The 25,539-nt window shown below is 32.5% G+C and overlaps 1 protein-coding gene across 2 annotated transcripts; it reads right to left on the bottom strand.

The window, feature by feature from the left end:
* Positions 1-1,383: 1,383 nt before the first annotated feature.
* LOC145093592 (uncharacterized) lies at positions 1,384-7,999 on the bottom strand. Of its 2 annotated transcripts, none has more exons than XM_079031772.1 (22): positions 7,758-7,999; positions 7,106-7,248; positions 6,408-6,487; positions 5,709-5,795; positions 5,577-5,627; positions 5,385-5,502; positions 5,242-5,298; positions 5,095-5,159; positions 4,952-5,035; positions 4,817-4,867; positions 4,313-4,375; positions 4,174-4,220; positions 4,001-4,070; positions 3,868-3,930; positions 3,690-3,779; positions 3,549-3,587; positions 3,009-3,236; positions 2,800-2,885; positions 2,638-2,686; positions 2,262-2,342; positions 2,083-2,176; positions 1,384-1,830 (listed from the first exon to the last, which is right to left on the bottom strand). In XM_079031772.1, exons 2-22 carry the CDS (start codon positions 7,221-7,223, stop codon positions 1,649-1,651), a joined length of 1,803 nt encoding a protein of 600 aa, XP_078887898.1. In that variant the 5' UTR covers positions 7,224-7,248; positions 7,758-7,999; the 3' UTR covers positions 1,384-1,648. The 2 variants fall into 2 exon arrangements, with proteins under 2 accessions (XP_078887898.1, XP_078887899.1); XM_079031773.1 differs by having other exon boundaries at positions 7,106-7,251; positions 7,758-7,965.
* Between the last annotated feature and the right edge of the window lie 17,540 nt (positions 8,000-25,539).

The raw sequence follows: 25,539 nt of genomic DNA, 5'->3' as shown, positions 1-25,539 counted from the left end.
ATATACCACCCCCAAAGTTATAAAGTTGAATGATAGAAGGGATTAAATGGCTATTTGGAGTACGAAAATTCTTGAGGAATGTGATGAAGTGTTCGAGTATGCTGAAGTGATACTTCACTGTAGAGGTCACTTAGGAGGAGAATGTTGATAATAACTTTTGGAAGTAACCCCCATAACTCAATGTTTTTAGAAACGCAGATTATGATCAAGGCGTATTTTGGTTAAGTGTTTGGATGAAGGCAATGAAGGTAGTGTTCAATAAAGCGCAACTTGAAACAAACCTTGCAAGACTTAGACACCAAGTTACGATGTACTATGCACGATAACTATAATTTCATTATGTATTTAAATAGAATGTAATATTTCCATATATGGTGTCACGTTATGAGGACAATGTATTGCCCACCATACCTAATCGTGTGATAGTCTTACATCACACTTGATGTTTGTAGTATAGATAGGGGTCATTAGTTGTGTTGAATCGTATCTTTTGTATCTCTAATTATCTCTTCCATTTGTAATCTATTTGAAACAGAAAAGTGAACACAAATCTTGCTCGTCCAAACTATTGTTATTCGTACTTATTAGCACAAGTCTTTCATGAAAGTTTTGTTTAAGATTCAACATAGTTCTTTTACATGCTTTTATTTAAGTTATATTGTTGTTCGTTATTTACTCTGCATATTATTATTGTTTGAGCTTAAGATTCTTTATCAAAAACCTAATCTAAATTTGTTCTCAACACACAAGGATAAGTTGTACAAAAAACTCTATTATCATACGATTATTATTATGACGGTTTAGATTAGTATTTATGTAATGTTATTTATCTTTATTTCTAACCTTTGTATTAGATTTCAAGAGTTGGTCAATTAAGCTGAGGTGTGTGTGTGTGTGTGTTTAGAAATTGTTTTCATCAATATAAGTTAGTTTCGAAATAACTATGTCGCTGTTTCATTGGGATTCGCAAAGGCTATAAGACCAACAAACACCATCTCGACAAATTGAAATATCCAGAGGAATTACTCTTGTAATATTTGGTGTCCACATGGTAGAAGTATGCACATCCTCGGCCTACGTTTCCTTACACAAGGCAGGCTTAAAGCTTAATCACCAAAACATCTTTTGGTTTGGTTTTCACACTAGGATATAGTAGTATTACTTTGCAGACCTGAACATTTTTTTAGCAAGTTTCGTTTGGAGAAAAAGGAAAAATGAAAGAAAACGAAGGAAGGTAAATAATGGACGAAAGAGAACATGATATTTTATCAAATTAACCCGGCAACAATTGGCATTAATTTAAAGCTGTTGATGATTGATCCCCGCTCCCATTTGAAACCAGAAACTCAAACACAAACACAAACATATTGGACTTGGTACCCATTCAGAACACGGCTCAATCTTTTTCTTTCATCACATCACATCCCATCCCCTCCAGTTTTTAGGGGTGTTTACAGTTTTCCATCTTTGTAAATTTGTCCTAATTCAAAGGCTGTTCTGTTTTTTTGAAGAAAAAAAAAAAGACAGGATCCAGCTTCATCTAGATGAGCCTAACTGGTACCGGTCCTCTATACAAAAATCAAACTCAGAAAAACAAAAAAAGAAAAAAGAAAAAACAAAGCATCCATGAGAAAAAGAGACTCTTGTTTCAAACATGCAAACCACCATTGGTGTTTCCGTTTGTATGGATCTTGTTACCAAACCGATGCGGTGATGATGATCCGTTGGTGTTGGTAAATCCATTTGGCTTTGTGTTTGTGTTTGTGGCGCCAACGTTAACATTTTTCTTTAACAGTGCCTCCAACTGCCCGCTAGCTGCTGCTATAAGCCCTGCCAATCAAATCAACAAACCAAAACTTACTTGACGCATTCTCATAATAAAAAGTTATCCCTACAAAGTTGTCCTGGCAAAATTGCAAGTTTTTGTTCCATTCAAAAGGTTTCACATGGTGGTGCAAAAGACATAAATGCCCTTTTTCACATCAAAAAAAAAAACCTAGACATTCACTCACTCGTGTTAACAAACACAAACACAGCACGTCATAATTATTTATATCAGAAAGATAGGTTTGTTGGTGGTACCTAAGAAAAGTGCAGAAGGTTTTCCCGGCCGAGACTTGAACTCAGGATGAAACTGGACGCCCACAAAATACGGGTGATCACCAAGTTCAACAATCTGTGCAGATTAAAATAAAAAAAAAATTTTACTTAAAACTCTTACAATGCTAGGGTAAATCAGTCTTTTAAAACTAACTATATACCTGCATACGCTGGCCACTTTCATCTTTGCCTGTAAAACTCAGGCCAGCATTTTCAAGCTGTAATACCATCTCGGGGTTCACCTGGTTCAAATTTAAATTTCAAATCATTAACATTAAGCTAATAAAGAAACAAAGAGCATTCCGGCAGAGCATGGTGCTACTTCCAAAAAATTTCTTATGAAACATTTAATACCCAATTATAATCAGGCAGCAGTAAAAATAACTTTGTGTTGACATTGCTATAAAATATAATCGGGCAGATATTCCAAAGTAAAATGTTATAATGGGGTAAAACAAAAGAAATTAAAAAAAAAAGTACATTGCTACTTGTTGCAATTAAACCCTAAACTCAATAAGTTCCACATAATAATAATACCTCGTATCGATGGCGATGTCTCTCATCGATAAACCTCTGACTACCATACCTAAAAGTAAAACAAACAAAATGAATCAATCAATCAAGGCATGTATGCATGTGGATTTTTATTTTATGCTAAGGAAAGAGGAGCATGGACGGATGGATATTAGTATTACTTACAGCTGTGAAGCTTTAGAGTCCATTACTTGGAAATATGTCCTCCTCGATCCAAGGCGCATGGTACCGCCCATATGAGTTTTTGAACCCTGTTATCATTCATATATATATATATATATATATATATATATATATATATATATATATATAATAATTTATAAATGATGACTACTTTGTTATATTAAAAAATGAAATAAATTAAAGCAACAAACCTCGGGCATAAATATGACACAAGGATTTTTAGTATTTGGATCGAATTCGGTGCTATTTGCATTTTCAAGACCAAGAACAGATCTGGCATACTCTATGACAGCAATTTGCATTCCTAAACAAATGCCAAAGTAGGGGATATTGTTCTCACGTGCATATTTTGCTGCAATGATTTTCCCTTCTACACCTCTGTCACCAAACCCCCCCGGAACAAGCACACCATCCGCCGACTACATCACAACCACCAAATATTTGTCTAAAACCGTTAACAATGCCATTATACTTTCTTTGTAAAAATTGTTTTTGTATCCAGATGATAATATAACTGATTTTTTTTCTCTCTTTCTCTTGCAGCCAGTTTTCTACTTATTAATGTTTTGAACCTTTAAAAAATATGTACTTTGAAAAAATAAAAAAAAAAGATACCTGATCATAGCAGTAAAAATTGCTTTGTATTTAGATAATATTTTCTATAACTAGGAAAGTAAAATGAAAGTAGAATTGTATATGCTTTTTAACCCATATCTAACACACATACGAACCTTCAAAGAATTCCAAGCAGCTCTGTTAACATCAGGATTCTGTATAAAAACAAAAAAGATCCAGCATGACCAATATAAGTTTCAAGGACATGCATTGCAAGATGAAAAAGAGAGAAAAAGAGAGATGGAGTGGATAGTAACTTCTATGGCAGTTGCTTCTTCAAGGTCACTGGCAGACACCCAATTGATGAGTAATTTCCTTCGGCAAGCAACAGAAGCATGCAACAGAGCCTAAAAGTAAAAGGGTTAGTTATCCAACAAAAAGAAATAAGAATTATGCCATGGCAGTGAAGAAAATTATACCAAATGGAAATTTTACCTTCAGTACAGATAGGTAAGAATCTGAAAGACCAGTGTACTTCCCAACCATGGCAACTCTGACCTGTAAATGTATTAAGAAACATGAGCACAGCATAAAAACAATACTTCGAAATGTTGTTTCTTGAAATTACCGGCTCATTCAGCATGTCACAACGTTGTGCCCTAGCTGTCCACTCCCCCAACATAGGTTTAGATGCCATACTGAACAACATAAGAATCCATTATACAAATTCTCATTCTCTTAATGGGGAAAAACCAAAACATGGCCAAGTCATAAAACAAAACAAAGTAATGCAGAACAAACCATGGAAGGTCGAAAACCTTTAGTATTGCTTCATGAGCCTTCTGGTCCTAAAGAGATAAAAAAAAAATTCTAAAGTTCATGCTTATGCTTGATAATAAATAAACAATACTAAACTTGGTAACCATGCTAGAAGTAATACCCTTAAGAGTAGAGGTACATGCCATATATTGGGGACATCATAGAGAGTCAGTATGTTCTCTTCCTGAAAGCACAAAGGGAATCATTTCAAAAAAAAAAAATGGAATGTAATGTTCCATGATCATGTTTGGGTGGCCTTGAGAAATGGAATAAATTTTTTGTATAAGAAAATCTAATGTTTTAACTATAATATATAATAACTGTGCTAATAAATGTTTTAGTTACAAAAGAAAAGCATATAAAAATCACAAAAGTTGTATATTTTGTAATTCATTTTTAGAAAATACAATTGCAATTCGATTGAAAACATGAATGTTTTTAAAGAAAACAGTGTGCATAAACAAAACTGGGTTACATTGTAATAGTTTTGTATTCCATTCCTTCCATTGTGGAAGGGAAAGAAAATCAAAAAAATGGTTTTTTTTCTTTTTCATTCCAATGGAAAGAATGATTCCATTCTTTCTCCAATTCCATCATACCAAAAAGTACTAGCCTAATATGTTACCGGAACATGGCAGAATCTTGAGAGTTTCTCCTTCACATTCACGTCCAATTCCTGCATATTTTTTAAGGGGGGAAATTAAGCATCTCCTATTGGGATTTGGGATCACAAAAAAAAGAACAAAAAAAGGATTGAAACCGTTGTGCTGCGGCAGGCTAATATATTTGGGGTCAACCCCAAGCTTCTTAATCCTCGAACACTGTGTTGGGTTGGTTTTGTTTTCTGAAAAAAAAAATGTTAATAGGATGAAGAAAGTCTAGAGGCAGTTATTGTAAACTCACTTGTTCCCCAACAACATTTAGAACCGGCACAAGGCTGACATGAATCAAGCAGAAGTTTCCAGCACCTAAAACAAAACATATCACATCACATGTTAACTTTTCATTCAAATTCAAATTCAAATTCAAATTCATCTTCATCATACTTACCAACACGATACGAGAATTGTCCAAGAGCCTCAATAAATGGCATGGATTCAATGTCCCCTGGCATGCGCATCAATAAATGTTTTAATAACAACAAAAATCCCAAAATATATGTATAATGTAATAGATTTATTTACTAAACCTACCTATAGTACCACCCAATTCAATGACACAGACATCAGGTGGGCCTTCTTTTCCATCTACTGGTATAGCTGCCACGCGTTCAATCCAATCTTGAATGGCATCCGTGATGTGAGGAACAACCTGACAACAATAAATAAATAATAAATAAATAAAATCTAAACCAACTGGAACTCAAATTCTCACGTTTCTTTTACCTGAACAGTCTTTCCAAGATAATCTCCCTTCCTCTCCTTGTCAATCACAGACTACACACAAATCAAATCAATAAAATTAAAATTAAAAAAAAAAATGTTCCTTCATGTTTCACCAGAAATAGAATACATTACCTGGTAAATCTTTCCGGTGGTGATATTATTATCACGGGTCAACTTAACATCTAGAAACCGCTCATAGTTCCCAAGGTCCAAATCCACCTTTAAATAAAATTTATAATTTCTGCTCAGTAATTCACTATTGTATATCAAGTAAAGTCGCATGCATGCATGTGTTGTTTAATTATTTTTTTTATACAATATTAACAACATGAAATCTTGCAGAAACTTGTGTATTTTTTAGGGCTAAATGCACGGAATGCTAACTTACTCTCATTTAAATTTTTTTTTTTTTTTACTTTTTGTAGCATCTTGCTTCCATTTGTTTCCACTACAGCATTTACTTTTAAATACAGTATTTTTTTTTCTTATGAAGACGAAGACACTCATTTTTGAAAATCTACACAGGTATAGCACTGTATTTATAAGTTTTCTTTTTCTTATTAGGACATCATACTTTGAAAAATCTACTCAATTATAGCAATTTAAAATGCGTTATGTTAGGATGACATGATTTCGATATAATTGGGTAGATGTTTTAAAGTAGAATGTTGTAGTTGGAAGAAATGAAGGTAAGATGCTAAATTATATAAATGATTTTAAGTATGTTGGTATTTGTTGCATTCAGCCAATTTTATTAAGAAGTCGGACAATTTGAATTCCATTAATAACATTGAAGTTAGCTTAAAAACACCAAACCAGTATGCAACTTACTTCTCCCCCATCATCCAGTACAAAAACTTCACCATGCTCAAAAGGAGACATTGTTCCTGCATCTTTATTCAAATACGGATCTGCATGGAGAACACATCAAACAGAATATCACCCACTGCTACAATTGTGTAGATTTTTCAAAGAATCATGTCCTAATAAGACATTTTGAAACTCTCTATTGAAATCAAAAACTGGAACTTATGTTTGCGTTTCGTGGGAAAGAGAACAAGGATGAACTATGAACACCCACCCATTTGACAGGGACATGAGAAATCATTTAATTAGAACTACAAATCAGAATCAGGTCAACATTAATTCAAACAAAAGTACCCACAAGGAGGCAGATAGATACATACAAGACTAGAGAACACATCACCAACCCACAAAGACTGATTCTTCTCATAAAAATTAACTAAACAAGAATGACTAGACACCAAAAACAAACTCATTCTATTAATCTACGTTATCCATTTATCCACTGGGGAAAAACCAATGAGAGTTTTTTATTCTACCCGCCCACAAAAGTTGCAACAATTGCATTTTTTTTCCATCTGCAAACACTTCTTTTTCTTGCCAGATCTTCAAGATATCGATGTCAATTACAACATTGACGAGATTAAAATTCGTGTTTTTTAATTTAATTTAATTTAAATTAGATGGGAATATGATAACAGGGTACAATTCGAACAGATACAAACCAATTTTGATTGAGGTGACACGAAGTCCGCAAGCCTGAAGAAGAAGACCAATACTGCTAGCAGTCACTCCTTTTCCGAGTCCACTAACAACGCCCCCAGTCACAAGAACATACTTCATCCCTTCGCTTCTTTTAGAGCTTTCCCTGCTAAAATCAAACCATTTTTCCAATAACAGTTAGAACAGAAAACAGATTACGATTTCAACACAGAAAACTGACATAACAATCAAATGGATTCCCATTTCCCCCTTCTCAAACCATTAAACCATTACTTGATACACAGAAAAGAAACCTAAGAACATGCAACACGAAGACCCCCGTTAATTTTAATACTTATAGAACAACAATCAAGCGGTTCCCCTGTTCTTTCCTCCTTCTCAAGTTTTTCGTTACAAACATTGAACATTACCGAACAAAAAGATCAATAGACCATCAATATCACCAGAAACAACAACGAACGGAAGATCCGATAGAAATTTTAAAGAAATAAAACAACAATCAACCGGTTCCCCTGTTTTTCGTCTGCTCATTACATCATTTTATTCTGCATGCATATTAAACCACCGCCTGAAACAGATTTACATAGCCAGCTAACAGCGGCAGCAACAAGAAGGAGAAGAAAAACCCAAACCCCAAAAGAAATAGAGCATTACCCTTTTGCAAAGAACCTGCAGACACTATAAATGCGTCGGCAATACAAGAGATACGTTGAAGGAGTGAAGAATGTGTTCGAATGTAAAGAAGATGATAGGGTTGGAGGAAGAAAGGAAAGAATGAAGGAATGAAGAGAGCTTAGCGGTGTGGCGGCTATATATGCAGTAAAGGAAAGGGGAAAACTGAAAAGGGACCAAATTTCCTCCAAATCACCTAAAACCCCTATTTTTCCCTACGTCCTTACTCGGCTTCTGCCGTTGCCTCTGGCTCCTCTTCCAGGCCCGTGACCCTACTACTCCCTACAACTTACTACGCCTTTCACATGACCAAAACCCCTTCTCGCATGCTTTCAAAATATTATATATTTTATAAAATAAATAATCTCACCTTTTCATTTTAAATATAAGAGAACCTTATGATAAATAAAAAAGATGGTGTTTGGTTGATTGAGAATGTGATTCTTTTAAAATGTTTGTTCTTTCTTTAAAAGAAAATAATTAATTAAATAACGTATTACCATTATAACACTATATTAATTTCTATAATCTTTGATGACTTTTATATTAAAAGAAAAGATTAAATATTAATAAAATTAATTTTTAAAAAGTAACTATGTAATATATTTTCTTGTATATATATATATATATATATATACTAATGGGGTACCCGCGCGATGCTACGGCGCCTGATTGTTCCTTTTAGTGGATAATTTCAATGTTGTGGTCAAGTGAGATAGTTCATTTTAGCCCATCGGTGGATTGTTTTGTGTCAATGATTTCAGCGAATAGTTTGTAGCTAAGTTCGTAGTCATAGGGGCCGAAAAGTTTCCTTTTTGGCGTCTTCTATTGATCTAGTTTTTACTTTATTATTATTTGGTAGGGACATGCATAAAGAGAAAATGAAAAAAAACTAATGATATAAAAAAAATGGTATGTTTTTGAAAACCGACGATCTAGTATGGTATGGTTATGGGTGTGAAATGTGGCTGTGGTGGTTAGTTTCATTTTGAAGAATAATTACAAACAAAGATTAATCTCTATTTGTTTTTTGTTTTTTGTTTTTTTGTGTTTCGGGGGGGGGGGGGGGGGTATTGTCTGATTGCTTCTTTTTTGTGGACAACAAATTGTTTTCTTTTAGTGAAAACTTACCTTCAGTATTCTATTTTAGACAGGTTCATCCGGTTTTTAGACCAGTTCAACCAATTGGATCAGTTGAACCACTAAATTGGTAAAACTATCGATTTAATGTCCGGTCCGATTTGATTTTCGATCCAGTTTTTAAAACCTTGGTAAATATGTTTTGCAAGTGTCTCATTTTATATGTGGTATACACCAAATCTTAATATTATTAAATATATTAACCTTATAAGTAATGAATGTATATAAAATAATTAATGTGATATAATTATTTTTATAAAAAATAATCATCTAAAAAGCAAATCTCACAAGATAAAAAAAACTTAAAGATTTTATTCATAAAAGAAAATTGTAAACAAAAAATATAGTAAGGTATCTTATGATAGTATTTTTATTTTTTGTAAAAATGGGTTATTTATTGGAAAAAATTAATAAAAATTTATGACATTTATCCAAGTGTTTAACTTTTTAGAAAACCAAACATTTCAACTAATTACTATGTAACTTATTTATCCATTAAACTTACAAAAATATTTCGAACAAAAACCCATTAAAATAGGCTTGACTTTCTTAATATTTGAAAATGCTTAACAAACTCTACCTTCCCGATGTATAAAGACTTGGGATGCTTTAATTGTCACATTCAAACATGTTCGTAAAATATATGTCGATAAAATAAAATTATGACATAAGTATATAAATACATATTTTGATTTGGTAGATTTGTATTTAACAATTAACTGATAAAGAAAAAATTAAATAAAAAACAATAGATGACCAACTATTTGATACGTCAATTCAACAAAGAAGACGTAATATTTTTTTTATTACTTGGCAATAGTTGTAGATGTCAAATTAAAGGAAAATATATGTTCTAAAATTTGAATTTTTTTATATATTCTAATAAAAAATAGATGAATAAAATTTATTTAAAAGGCACTAATAAAAATAAATGATTATTATTTTATTTTTATCCTTGCCAATATAAAATTTGGCCATATAAATTTTTATCCTTATAAATGAAAATTAGATCAAACTAATGACCATATAAATTTCGATTTCACTGATTCCCAAAATAACAACCAAAAACAAACTAATAAACAATTCAAACATAATGGTTTTAAAAAATGGAGGCACTATGATACTTTAGTTTCAATTACACATAATATAAGGTTACAATAAAGTTTTTGTCAATATTACACAGAAACCAAATATTTATTTTGATATCACACTAACAATAAAGTTTTTGTCAATATTACATAGAAAACCAAATATTATTCAAGCCATATAGCATCACATATGATCATGGTTCAAGAAAAAAACAACATTAATACAAAGAGTACACAACGTGAAATTGAAAACAAATAACACCCTGAAAACTGGAACATAGAATCATGAGGAGCGTAATCCAAGAACTTTAACATATGTAGCAATAAATTTTTAGGGGGAACTATATATGAGATTAGTAGCCACCAAGAAAAAAACACTGGAATATATGCAGCAATGGTGTAACATCCGGATTTCCAGGTATCACAATTTAAGTATTTATTTTTGAGTTAAGAAGAGGGACACGACGAGTTGACACCTAAACTCGTTAAGTAGGAACGCGACTGGTGACCCGGATTAATGAATGGACTCGACTAGTCTATGTTGTGGGCAGAAACCCTAAATCTTTGGGCATGTGCCCTATTTAAGGGTCCTTATAGCCTTCATTGGCGGCCACCTTCATCCTTGAGAGATCCCTACGAACCAGAGAGTGAGAGAAGGGCCATCTTGAGCTTTATTGGTGTAATTTTGCAAAGGAAGAGAAGGGATTCAGCAAGGAGGACCAAATGAGGCTGTCAATCTAAGACTTTGGAGCAAGGAGCTTCACTTTGAGGTAACAAATCGGCCCTTTCTTTCTGTATGATGTAGATTGCATGAATCTAGGGTTTCTTGACCCTTTTCTTCAATGGAATATGGTGTATATGAAGTCCCAATGTGGAATAAGTATTAGATCTGGACCTTAAGAGGTCCAGAGGGTCCCAACCTTCCAGCTTTATGCAATCCCTTTGGAGTTGTGGACCTTGGTTGCCATTTTAGGAGCCATTTCATCAAATAAGGATATATAAGTGTTGCATGAGCTTAAAGATTGGACCTTTACGTGATTATTGGGTGTTAGAAGGTCAGATCTATAAGTTAGAGAAGCAGATCTGACCTCAGAAGATCGTTTGAGTGTTGCTATGGAAGAAACTCGTCGAGTCCATAAGAGGACTCGACGAGTCGAGTTGGGTTGCCCCGCGACTCGTAACCAGCTATAACCCGTCAAGTGAAAGGCTAACTCGACGAGTCGAGTGAGGCCTTAGGAGGATTCTGAGAACACGCATGGACTCGCCGAGTCACCCGAGTGCACTCGACGAGTCTGGTCAAAGTTTGACCGTTGACTAGAGTTGACTTCGGTTGACCATAAGGTTTTGGTCAAGCTGATTCAAGAGAGGTCAGGGAAGGGTAGAATGGTCTTCTACCCATTTTTTAGAGATGAGGACAAGAGAAGGAATTGATTAGAGATGTTATCATTTTTATAGGAGGAGGCTAGGTCGGGTTATCGAGCACAAGAGATTATCCGACATCATACGAGGTGAGTCTTCTCACTATACTTTACTTAGAGTGGTAATTATGTGTGACTTGAAGGTCTTCTGTGCTATGATGAGTATGTGATGTATGTTGTTATATGATATGTATGTGCTATGTTATGTTATGAGTAGTATGATATGAGTAGTATGATATGGACCGGAAGGTCAACAGTGTATGGGCCGGAAGGTCAAGATGATATGGACCGGAAGGTCTACCAGGATTATGGAACGGAAGTCCCCTGAGACACATTGACCGGAAGGTCTTGTAGAGTGGTGTATGTGTATGTGGTATTTTGGGGAACTCACTAAGCATTTATGCTTACCGTGTTGCATGATATGTGTTTCAGGTACCAGCGAGGATCGCAAGAAGGTGTCAGCATGATCTGTACACACTGATGAAGATTTATGTGTTTGAGATTTTGGGATATATTTTTTTGAGATAATATTTGATACAATGAGTTTTGAAATTATTTTACGAAATTTATTATGGTTGGAAATGAAAATTTGTTTTAAATTTTCACGTCGTTACAAATGGATCAGCCTAAAAGAACTTTTAGTGGAAGAATGGCCATTAGGACACCATCGATCAGTTTTTTAAGCTTAACAACTCCAGCTAACAGCAAGATCAAATTGGAAGTTTTACCAAATAAGTAACTAACTTTAAACTTGAACTGTACCAAGAACCACATCAGAATCTTCAAAAGGTGTTTCATGGAGTATAGTTTCTGTCCGAAATACGTAGTTTCCTATTGCTAAAATTTTTACAGTTTCTTTCTGAGGGGAGTTTGGTACAACCCAATTATGCATAAAGAAATCCATAAGCATTTCTTACACCTACATTCATATATTGGACATAGAACCTCACATACCAACACATCTATTGTGTATGTTGTTGTGTGTGTGTGGTTGTGTGGAACCACTTTGGTGAAATCAAAGAGAATAAGCTAGATATAGCAATGTACTTCTTTGTTCATTTTACCCTTTTATCTTAACATGGCCATTAAGACTCATTCAAGACACAACTTTAAAATCAACGTTGAACAATAAAAATCAATTTACATGAGCAAAATTAAAAGGAATATTTTAAGATAAACTAAGCAAATCCTTCCTCTTATTCCATAGCATCCATATGAGTGTTTTTCACTCAGATTCGAATGCATAGAAATCCTACAACATCAAGGATAAAACATCACTCAATATATATAAATTGAGATATGGCAAATCTAATCGTTTAAACAGACAAAGAAACAATTTTTTTTGCTAAAATCTTACAAGATCAAACAAAACTCCCAGGCATCTAATCCATTTTAACCGGACAATGCATTCGATGATTGTGAAACATGTATCAAAAATCTAAGAAGAGTAAGAATGGACAGTGAAGAGAATTTAGCGGTGGAATGCATAGAAATCCTACAACATCAAGGATAAAACATTACTCGATATATATAAATTGAGATATGGCAAATCTAATCGTTTAAATAGACAAAGAAACAATTTTTTTTGCTAAAATCTTACAAGATCAAACAAAACTCCCAAGCATCTAATCCATTTAACCGAACAACGCATTCGATGATTGTGAAACATGTATCAGAAATCTAAGAAGAGTAAGAATGGACAGTGAAGAGAATTTAGCGGTGGAAAATGTCTGGGTTGCAGATAAATGGATTGCGATTTTGGACGTTTCGTCTTCAAAGTGTTTAAACACGCAAGAAGGCATCTTTTTGCCAACCGTTAAGGGTCTTTGACGATGGTGAATGTCGAGTCAAATATGTAAGGTAGTCGATTTTGGATCTTTTGGTGTCTAATAGTAAAGCCTAGGATGATTTTTTATGTTATTTTGGATATTCACAGCTTGAAAAACATGAGAGGAAGGCGATTACCAGGAGGTGCTTTCGTGTTTCTTGATCTCCTGATGTTTTTTTAAAGATATGGAGACGGGTTTGAAAACTATCAACTGTTATGACGTCGTGAAGGACGCATTGACTGGTGGCGATGGTGGTGGGGTGTGGACCCTAAATATAGGAAGATAAAGAGAAATAGATGTTGGTGACAGCAGTTTATGATGACGATGGTGCCTGAGAGTGGCGGTGCAAATTCTGGTAGTAGTGGATGTATTTGGATTACAATGGTGGTGCAAGTTGTATCTGTGGATATGGGGGTGATACGATGGTGTTGTAAGTGAGATGTTGGTAGCGGGAATTGGCGGACGATGGTGACACCTGGGAGAGGAGGCTAATGGACTTGGAGATTAGGGTTTTAGTGAAAAGGAGGTTAATGGTTTTTTAGAGAGAAATAGAATTAAGGTTTTTTTTATGTAATGGTGGTGGATTAGAAGGGTGATTGGGAAGACTCGATGTTTTAAATAGAAAAAAATAAATTTTAAAGAATTGAAAATTTAAAATATTTGTTTGTGATTGGTCTAAACATGTTCATTTGGATCACCAACAATAATATAATCCTCACCATTAAACAAAAATCAAAGGTCAATATTAAGTCTCCTTGTTTTTAAGACTTTGTTTTAAATTTTCAAGATGTATACATTATAAAGTATATATATATATATATATATATATATATATATATATATATATATATATATGGAAAGTTCACGTCAACTTTCTAAAAAATAGAGATTTTGAACATTTTTTTATTCATATACGATTACTCGATAATCATAATCATATATGAATAACCAAAAAGGATACATATCTCAACAATCATATATGATTTAATCGAAATGGAATGTAACTACCAAAAATCATGACACAAAATTGTTTTGTTTTTAGATTAAGAAATCGTTAGTATATATCTTTCCCATAAAACCAAGGTAAACAAGTTCTAACAAAACATCATTAGACCAGAGTAATTCACAGAATGTGGAAACATGTGGTGTGTGCGAGTCTTAGCCCTAACTAGCATGCGATTCACAAATTGATAAATCAATCATACCATGCAAAAACTGAGCAGATCATTAGCCCTAACTAGCATACGATTCACAAATTCATAAATCAAATCGTATCAGATAACACGTATGGGTATTTTGGGAAAACTTACTTGAGCTCGGATGATTGCATGCACCACACACTTTTCTTATCTTAGAAAATTTCTTTTATTAAAAGTATTTTTCTTTTAAAAACTCTACCAAATCCTCAGTTTGAGTTCAAACACACCTGAGAGTATGTCTAAATCTCCCAAACCAAGGTTCTGATACCAACTTGTAACGACCCAAAAATCATGACATAAATTTTTTCTATGTTTTTAGATTAATAAATCGTTAATACATATCCTTCCCATAAAACCAAGGTAAACAAGTTCTAACAAAACATCATTAGACTAGAGTAATTCATAGAATGCGGAAACATGTGATGTGTGCACTGCAGTCATCCTGAGCCCATCTATTTGAAAAACGGAGTACCTGAAACATAAACTGAAAAACCGTAAGCACGAAGCTTAATGAGTTCACCAAAATACCATTGTAACCCCCCAAAATCATGACATATTTTTTTTTCTTTTTGATTAATAAATCTTTAATACATTTCTTTCTCATGAAACCAAGGTAACCAAGAGTTAGCAAAACATTATCAAATCAAAGTAATTCACAAAATTAGGAAAATATATGGTGTGTGCCCTGCAATCGTCTCGAGCTCTTGCATTTGAAAACTAGAGTACTTGAAACATAAACTGAAAATTGTAAGCACAAAGCTTAGTGACTTCCCTAAAATACCATAAACATACAACCACAAAATATCATGCAATATACATATAATTGTCATAGGCTCCCTCATATGGTCTTTGCCTGGAATGCCAAGGGCACCATCCATGGTCTGATATCCAACTGCGTCGGGCTACCCATGGGGTCTTCCATGAAAGTATCATAGAGACAACTAGCATACCACATATCACAGAACAACTATCATATCACATAACACATAATGGGCCGACATTGGTGCATTAAACCCATTAATATAATGAGGAGACTCAACTCGCACTACGGAAGCTCACTGAAAGAATCCCTAGTTGTTGCCCCGACGGCTTCCAGAACTAGCAATATCAATAATACACCCAATTAACAATTGGGCTCCAATCCATAACCACAACTCCATACCTGGGGTAAAAGGACCATTTACCCCAAAACCAGCCTTGACCAAGCCCATGACCAAACTACAATCTGATAGGCCCAAAGGCCCACTAATTGACCAATGGCCCAATTTTCCAAATTAGGCCCAAACTCCTTACATGGCCCTGCCTTAAGGCCCAACCATTATTTCTAGTCCAAACACTTTGTATCCTGATGGCCCATTAACAACTCAAGCCCAAAATATTAGAAATTACTAGATCCATCAAAGCCCACTAATGGCCCAATTTTCCAAATTGGACCCAACCCAAACGGGCCTTATACTAAGCCTAAATTCCCTTAATTATAAGTCAAAATTCAAAGTTAACAGTCCAAGTTGACCCAACTCGCCGAGTTGTCCTTCAACTCGTCGAGTTCCCCCATGAAATGTACAGATTGAGAAAAATTGCATCAACTCACCGAGTTCTCCCACTGAACTCGCCGAGTTGGCTAAGAATCAAATGGATTATTGTATTAAGTCGTTTCCATCTAATCTAGAAGCTTCCATTCTCATATCTCTTCCTAAATGATGTGTAGAAGGGTAAAACCCTTGGATCCATTTCCAAAAACTTCAAATTACCATAACTTCCTCATCGTAGATCTGTTTCCAACGAAATTTATATCCACATAAAGGTGACAAGAAGCCCTACACTTCTAATAATTCACCATAGCCTTAAAACTTCTCGAACCAAAACCCAAAATTCAAAAAGGATCGAATTATCAAATTACGACTATACCGTTGGACTCTGAAAACATCATCGAACACTTGGATCACTTAAACCATAACACTCACATCTGAAAAGGGCAAAATCCTTCCTTCCCCAAGGCCTTAAGCCTCATGAAGACTGATGATTGGGCCGCAACCCTGAATAATGAAGCAAATCCAAAATCGAGTGTTGCACGGAATAGACATATTCTTATATGAATATTCTGTTTTGATTAAATCATATATGATTATTCTTTCCTTTTTTATTATTCATATATGATTATCAAGTAGTCATATATGAAATAAAATAAATCTCAAGATATCTACTTTTTAAAATTTCAAAAGAACACACACACACACATACACACACACACACATATATATATATATATATATATATATATATATATATATATATATATATATATATATATATATATTACAAATCTCAATTTCCAAAGAATTCAAATTTTAGAAGATTCTCAAGTTTCAAAATTGATTCAAGGATTTCATATTCTCTCTAGTTACTTATTTGGTCAAGGAAAAACATTATTTTCTTAAGATTATAAAATCAGAGAATATTATCAAACTATTCTTGAGTGTTCTAGTTCTGTCAAATTCACCCATAGATCTAACTCTGGGGATGGATTTATAAACTATAGTTAAGCACAAATTCTAAAATTCATTTCTCCAGAAGGTTAAGGAGTCAATCCTTATTTTGATAAAATCCTACTACGATATCCGACCAATCCAAAAATTTCATATTATGGTTATCAAGGAACCTAGTCCAAAGCTTCCTAATCTGGAATTTTTACATTCATTATTTATCTTTTTTTATAATAACTTTGACTGCAAATACCCAAGATGATTCGTTAACTTGTACAAATTTATGGGTCTTGTACAAATTTATGAGTCTTATACCAAACTGTCTACCAAATGACATTTCTCATGGATATCTTAAATTCAAGGAATTATTTTTTCAACAGATTCCTGAATTTGAATACATGTTACAGTTTACAATATGCTTAATGTCATAAAAACCCTCAAGTTTTTAGGGTTTTGTCGGTTTTGCCAAAAGTTGAATTTTATGTCCGTTTTTACCCTAACATTTTCGAAAAAAATGTTCGGTTTTACCCTTTTACCGGTAATAACAGGTTTTCTAGGTTATCATTATATTAAATTCGCAAAAAAAAACCCTTAAGTTTACCCTTTTTTTGCGTTTTTACCCTTAAGTTTATAATTTTTTTACACTTTTACCCTAAGTATTTTTTCATAATACACATATTCATGTAGAAAAATCGTATTTATATACGAAAAAATGTTTAATTAAATATTGTATTTATATTTTTTTAATGTTATATATATATACATATATATATATATATATATCATTATCATTATATACTTATAAAGCTAGCATTTTTTCTTTCACCACATTTATTTGAAACTCTCATTCATTTTTCCTTTCACCACATTCATTTGAAACTCCCATGACTTTTCAATTTCTTTCTAATAATGATTATAAGTTGGTTAATGAGGTTAAATAAATATAAAACCTAAAGTGTAATCAAATATAAACTAAATTTCAATATTAAAAGAATATATTTTCTTTTACTTATAATATTATGTTTTTAACTTTTAACATATTATACTTAATTTATTAGGTCTAATATGTTGTTGTATGTAAACCATTATCATTTTAAAGCTACTACTTTTGAACAATTTATATAAAATACTTAAATTGTTAATTTAAATATAACCTTACAGGATCAACTTAAATATAAATTTTAGTTCAACTTAAACAACCTAAAGAATATTTTATAAATAGTTGATAAATTGTAGTGTCTTTCTAATAATGATTATAAGTTGGTTAATAAGGTTAAATAATTATCAAACCTAAAGTGTAATCATAAATAAACTAAATTTCAATATTAAAATAATAATTTTACTTCTACTTATAAAGTTATGTCTTTAACTTTTAACATATTATACTTAATTTATTAGATTTAATATGTTGTTGTATGTAAACCATTATCAATTTAAAGCTACAAATTTTGAACAATTTGGACAAAATATTTAAGTTGTTAATTTAAATATAACATTACATGGTCAACTTCAATATAAATTTCAGTTCCACTTAAAAAACCCAAAGAATATTTTGTGAATAGTTAAAAATGATAAATTGTAGTGCTAAATGCAAAAACTAAATTGTAATATCAATTTAACAAAAATATTTCCTAAAGATATTTTTATAATCGTTAAAAGTTTTCAAATAATTAGCTTAAAATAACTTATAATAATAATAGTTAAAAATAACTATATATAAATGATTATATTGTTACCTTTAAAATAAAATAAAATGTTTGAAGATTTAAATAACTACAATGATAGAGATTAAAATGTTAAGCAAATAAATTTTAGAAAATTAAATAATAATAACTACAACTATAAATGACATTAAACTATATATTATAGTTTATTTTATTCATGAAGTAACCTACGGGTAGAAGTCATTCAAAAGATTGAGATTATGCAGTTTTAATAGATTTATATATTATCATATAATTCAAAATAGAGTAAATTATATGAATGGTCCCTATGGTTTAGAGTAATTTGCGTGTTTGGTCCCTGACTAATTTTTTTAACTCGGAAGGTCCCTACTATTTGTTTTTGTTACGCATTTGGTCCTTGACTTACCTAAAAATACTATTTTTCCCTTGATTTTCTAATTTATTTAAATAAACGCACCCCAACCCACCCATTCACCTTACCTTACCTTACCTACCCCATAATTTTTCCTTATTTAAATAATAGTCTTTTTAGGTAAGACAAAGACCAAACGCATAACAAAAACAAAGAGTAGGGACAAAGCGCGTAACAAAAGCAAATAGTAGGGATATTCCGAGTTAAAAAAAATAAGTTAGGGACCAAGCGCGCAAATCACCCAAACCCGTAGGGACCATTCGTGTAATTTACTCTTCAAAATAAACAATACATTATATCTCCTTAGTATACGAATTATTATATCAAATTTAACAATAACATTATTGTGATATTTAAAAAAAACATGTGAAGATTTCAGTTATATAGATGCTTCTGCGCAACGCGCGGGCATTCGTCTAGTATATATATATATATATATATATATATATATATATATATATGTGTGTGTGTGTGTGTGTGTTTGTTTGTGTGTGTGTGTGTGTTTGCAAGGTTATACCATTTAAAAAGGTAAATAATATATTTAGAATTATGAATACGTGTTTTATAGATATAGTTTTTAGAAGTATAAATATATATATTTTTACATTATTATATATAAATATGTATCTATACTTCTAAAAATATATTTATACTTAGAAAAAAAACATATATCAAAAATTCAAAATACATATTTACACTTCTAAGAATATATGTATATACTTATATAAACATGTTTATGATTCAACAAGTTTTTTTTATTGATATGTATATTTTTAAATGCATAAAAATATGTACTTGTAGTTCTAAAAACATATTAATTTGTGTTTTTTTTACATCTTAAATGGTTTATCCAAGAAAAAACCCATACACACACAGATATATATATATATATATATATATATATATATATATATATATATATATATGAAGAAATAACATTAAAAAAATGTAAATACAATACTTAATTAAAATTTTTTTGTATATAAATATAAATTTTCTGCATGAATACATATAATATGAAAAAAAAATACAAAGGGTAAAAGTGTAAAAAAATATAAACTTAAGGGTAAAAACATAAAAAACTATAAACTTAAGGGTTTTTTTTGCGAAGCTAATATAATGGTAAGCTGTTATTACCGGTAAAAGGGTAAAGCCGAACATTTTTTTTGGAAAATGTTAAGGTAAAAACGGACATAAAATTCAACTTTGGGTAAAACCGACAAAACCCTGAAAACTTGAGGGTTTTTATGACATTAGCCCTTTACAATATTATTCAAAATACAATGGATTATGACATGCACATACCAATATCAAAAAGCAAAAGGAATTTCTCCTTTGTGGTTAAATTGTCAATATCATTAAAATGGTGGGATAAATTAAAATTTTATCAAGCCAATGAGAAAGCAGTAATCAAGTATTATCAAGATATGTATCATCAAGAACCATAAGATGAAATGATCAAGAATATTTCAAATATTCCTCCTACAGACGCATATCTAGTCGCAAGAGTCTTTGGTGGTTCTGGATCATTTCAATAAGAACTGTAACGTTTATTACAATACATTTGTAATTCTCCTTCTAGAGTAGAAGGATCCCTTTCAAAGTTAATGAAATATGAAATGTTTCAAGATGCTCAAGACCCATTCGATGATCCTTATGAAAATTAAATTATTTTAAAATTTATTTTGGTGTATACCTTCAATGTAAGACATTTCGTTTTAATGTTTTCAAGATTGTTAGTTTTTCAAAAGTGTGGGTAAATGTATGCGTAAACATCGGGTGCATAAACTCTTTTATCAAAATTTATTATCAATATTTGATTGTATGTTGGTTATCATTATTAGTCATAAGAAATCAAGAAAGATAATTCAAATTTTGATGACAAAAGTAGCCAAAATGTCAAAAGATTCTATCAAATGTGTCAGCAATAAATGAAAACTTGACAATCATTATCAAAAGAAAAAAAAAGTTGAAGACTTGACAACCATTTGATGTGTTTTGATACATAAAATAGATAGTTTTTCGTAAAAACCGACAACGAAAGCTTTAAAAATTTATAGTAAATTTCAAGTGAATAACAAAACCAAACCATCGAGGATTATTTTAAAGAGGTTAAAATGATATAAAACAACCATAGGATGTTCAAGTATAACAACCTTTGAAACCTTTGGACCCTATTGGATTTGGGGTGTTGGTGTAGATGGCAAGAACAAGTAGCTTGAACTTCTCTATAAGTAATCCACCACCCAAAAATGCTAGTTTTCTTCTTGTAAGAATTTGTTCTTTAAGCCTCAAGTGATGTTTAATCAAGTACTAAAAGGAAGACACAAAGTAAACACCAATAGCCAAGTAACAACTTCAAAAGTGAGGGAGCTTTTTAGCTCTTGCTACTTATGGTTTTGCTAGAGAAAGAGTAGAAGATGTAGACCAAAAAACTAGCAACTTTGTCATGCATAAGAGCCCCTTTTTATATCCCATGCAAAGTAAAGTCTTTTAAATATAATACTCTAAAGTATTGGTTACTACCAAGAGCATGGGAAGCAAGATAGTGAAGGTTGACAAGCAACCTCCACTCTTCATCATACTTTCGGCCATAAGGCCTAAAGAGGACAAATAATCTTTACTAGTCTTTTAACCATGGTAGAGTAAGTCATTGATTTAATCATCATTAACCAAAGTGTCCAAAACTTTGTACATGACTTATTATATGATACCATATCATATAATGACTAGTTTTCTACTTCTTATAATATTGTTTTCATAAAACAATAATTTTTCTCTAATTAAATACAAGATTTGAATTTATTTATTAATAACCAATTACTTAATAAATATTCAGTAAGTATCAACATGATTAAGGTGTGACCCTATAGGATCATATGTCATTAGTAACATCACTCAATAATAATTCTTGAGCATATAGATCCAACAATCTCCCACTTGTACAAGATTCATTAAAGACTGACGTAGACAGTAGCTGGCGACTAGCAATGGGCTACCGCCCCTAACAACATACTAAGGGGTGCCATCAATCAACATCCAATTCCAGGAGCTCACTAGCTACAACTAAAGTATGAGTTAAGTGTATCAATATTCTCTTTGTTACATACATCATGTTGGATATGAGACATGGAACATGATCATTCTCATTTGAAATCCAACTTTTAAGTAAGGTGCCTTAGATGTCTAACTCTCAACATATAAGAGGAACAAATCCCATCTTGGCTACATACACACTCTCATATAGTTCATGCTTATATCTAACGAAAGTTTTTATGATTGTATAGTTATGAACAATGTTTAACCATGTCGAAGTATAACAATCTCCATACTTGAGTTTGTTGGATTAGTGTATAAGTCCATAACTATTTTGGTATGTACTTGACCCGATTATGAGCATGGTCCTTTTGGGTTGCCTTCACCATAGCAATATGTAGGATGAATTAAGGAGAGAAAGGTTTAATTATGATTTATTAATATATTATGAGAATAATATATTAAAGGAGAAATCATATTGTTTAATTAATATTAGTCAAGAATTAATTAAGAATTAATTTTGTGGCTAAAAGAGATTAATTAAACTTAGGGGACTGGATTTGTAATTATAAGATAATTTCAATTGGGCTATGGATTACCTAAATAATATAGGTTGGACGAATTCTATGGGAAGCCCATAAGGAATTCGTCCAAGGGATATGTTAAAGGAGTCCATGGGCTGCTTAGGGCCTAAGCAGCCAGATTAGGGCTTCCTAGTTGTAAACCCTAATAGCCTACATGTATATAAAAGCCCCCTAGGCCCCAAAAACGTGGTGAACTAATCCTTTAGGGTTTCTAGCCATTTTTGGTGCCTCCTCTCTCCTCCCTCTTCATCCAAGTTGCTTAGTGGTGTTTGTGACTCCATTAGAGGTGAAACACTTGAGACACTAAGCTTTCTAAAGCCAAGGAATTGATTGTTATTGCTAAATAACAATCAAGATAAGATCTAAACCCTAATTCATATGTTGATTTGATTACTAGTATGCTAGATCTAGGGTTTGTAGCTTTGGATATTCTATTGCATGTTCAAAGTAGAAAAACAAGATCCAAGCAATTAGGGTTTGCATGTACACCATAGGATTGATGTTTTGCTCAAAACCCATCAGTGGTATTAGAGCCTAGGTCGTTTTTCTATTGAATATATGCATAACTGAACTGCCAAAGACTTGAAAATCGAAATTTCTTGCTGTCTGCCTGATGAACTCGCCGAGTTGCTCTTAGAACTCGACGAGTTGGCTGTTCAGTTGTCGGGTTTTCCGATTTTTTGGTCAGATTTTGATGTGAATAATTACCAAAACTCGTTTTCATTGCCTAAAATCGATTTTTTATGTTTGGAATGATTATCCTTATCAAAATTGATGGATTTGGTTAAATATGGATAATATAGGATTATTATTAGATAAATATTTGACCTAGTAAGTTTGAAAAGTTTCAATTTACACCCTTTAGGTTTAATAGTTTAAATTTGAACTTACAAAGTTTTTGTTTTTGAAATTTAAATAGTTAAACCTTAATGTTTTGAAAGGTTTCAAAACTTGTTCTCAAGTTTTGGAATTTAAATCTTTTGATTAAAAGTTTGATTTTGAAATATTTAAATTCTAAAACCTAGTGTTTTGAAATGTTTCAAAACTTGCCCTCAAGTTTTGGAATTTAAAATTTTAATTAATAGTTTAATTATGTAATATTTAAATTCTAAAACTCTAGTATTTTGAAAAGTTCAAATTATACCCTCATGTTTTGTTAAGTTAATTGAAAGTTTAATTAAAAGAGAAGTTAATAAAACCACCTAGTATTTTAATAGTGTAAAATACACCATATATATATATATATATATATATATATATATATATGTAACATTAAAAGTCTAATATTATATATATGAGTAAAGAGTCAGTCTTACCGTTAGTAGGCCTCATTCACGAAGCTGGTCTATAATGGGTGTTTAAGGAAATTGCCTATAAAATGGTGATTGAATGGGTATCCACTCTTACTCACCGCACTCTTGACTAGTGGAGGGTCGTTAGCCGAACGGGTAGGATAGGATAGAAACCTTCCATTATAAGTATAATGAAGTACAAAGTAACTAAATGCTTTTACAAATTCCCAAATCATAGTTACTTTAGGCAAAATGTGAAATTGTATGCTAATCCATGGAATTACACTTCGTACCCTTGTCAAACGTTAGTGGAGCGTGTGTGGTTAACCGACACTAATTTGGAGATTACATTGGTAGCGAAGGGTGGCTTGATTCTTATCATAGATCAATGGAGTGTGTGTGGCTAACCGGCACATTGATTAGGTGATAGTAGCATTGGGCGCACCACGTGATTCGTATGGTTATTCACACCTTATTTGTGATCCTCGGCATCCCAGTCACAAATAGTAGGGCATAATTGAGATTAAACATGCCATTGAAAAGTTCAATGAATCTCAAAAGATCTAGGAGTTTCAATTCATTTAAAACCTAAACTTCATTTTCGTTTTTCATGGTGGAAATTGGTAAATCGTCATTTACCTACCTTCAAATATTCTGCAACTAGATTACGGCATCCCTCTTCTAGGTTGTAGAGTATTGTGTTGGATCCTAGCCTTGATGTTTCATTTGGGTGTTACATCAAGAATTCTAATAAACTTGACTTGATTTTCTCCCGTTTTGTAGATGTCTAGTTCTGACAATCATGGTCTTCCCAAATCCCATGGAACAAGCTTTCCATACGAAGATGATATTCCATGATATGATCGAGGAGCAAGAAATCATGCTTCACTTCCTCCACCTCCTCCAATTGTTCTCCCTAACCCACAAGTTCGAAGGCTTGAAAAGTTCAAGCTCACTCAAGCCCTTTTGACAAGTAAACACGAAGATGGGAAACCTATGTGTGCACACGTCTTAGAGATGAAGTCACACATTGATAGGTTAAGGATGTTGGGTGTTGAGATTTCAGGTGAGTTGATTGTTGACTGGGTTCTTCAGTCGCTTCCTGAATCATATAGTGAGTTCGTTAGAGAGTACTATATGATGGATCATGACGCGACCCTCATTGATTTGACCTATTTGCTTATAGATGCTGAATTAGCAATGATTTGGCATGCTGGTCAAGCAAATTTGTCTGGTGAATCAAACTCCCAAACTTCAATGGACATTGAAAATGATGACATTGGAGATCCAGAAAAGGTAAACTCTGAGATATTTCCTTGTGTCATTCCAAAAGAGTCCATTTGCTTTTATTTCCAAGAGAAGGGGCATTGGAGACGAAGCTGCCCTATCTACCTGAGAGATCTAAGAGATGGGAGAGTTTAGTGTTATGACTCCTCTTTAGGTATGAAATCCACTATCTAGCTCTTTTAAGTTCCTATTCTAGATTCTTAATTCATGATGTGATAAGATTACATTTTGATGTTTTGTAGGATCGAAGAAAAGAGAGGAAGCTTAAGGGAAGAAGTGAGCTGAATCTAATCGTGGAGAAATGGATTTCG

Source organism: Lactuca serriola, chromosome 3 (genome assembly GCF_051521515.1).
Source record: "Lactuca serriola cultivar US96UC23 chromosome 3, Lser_US96UC23_V15, whole genome shotgun sequence".
Classification (NCBI taxonomy): Eukaryota; Viridiplantae; Streptophyta; class Magnoliopsida; order Asterales; family Asteraceae; genus Lactuca; species Lactuca serriola.
This window is presented reverse-complemented; position numbering and strand designations above follow the sequence as displayed.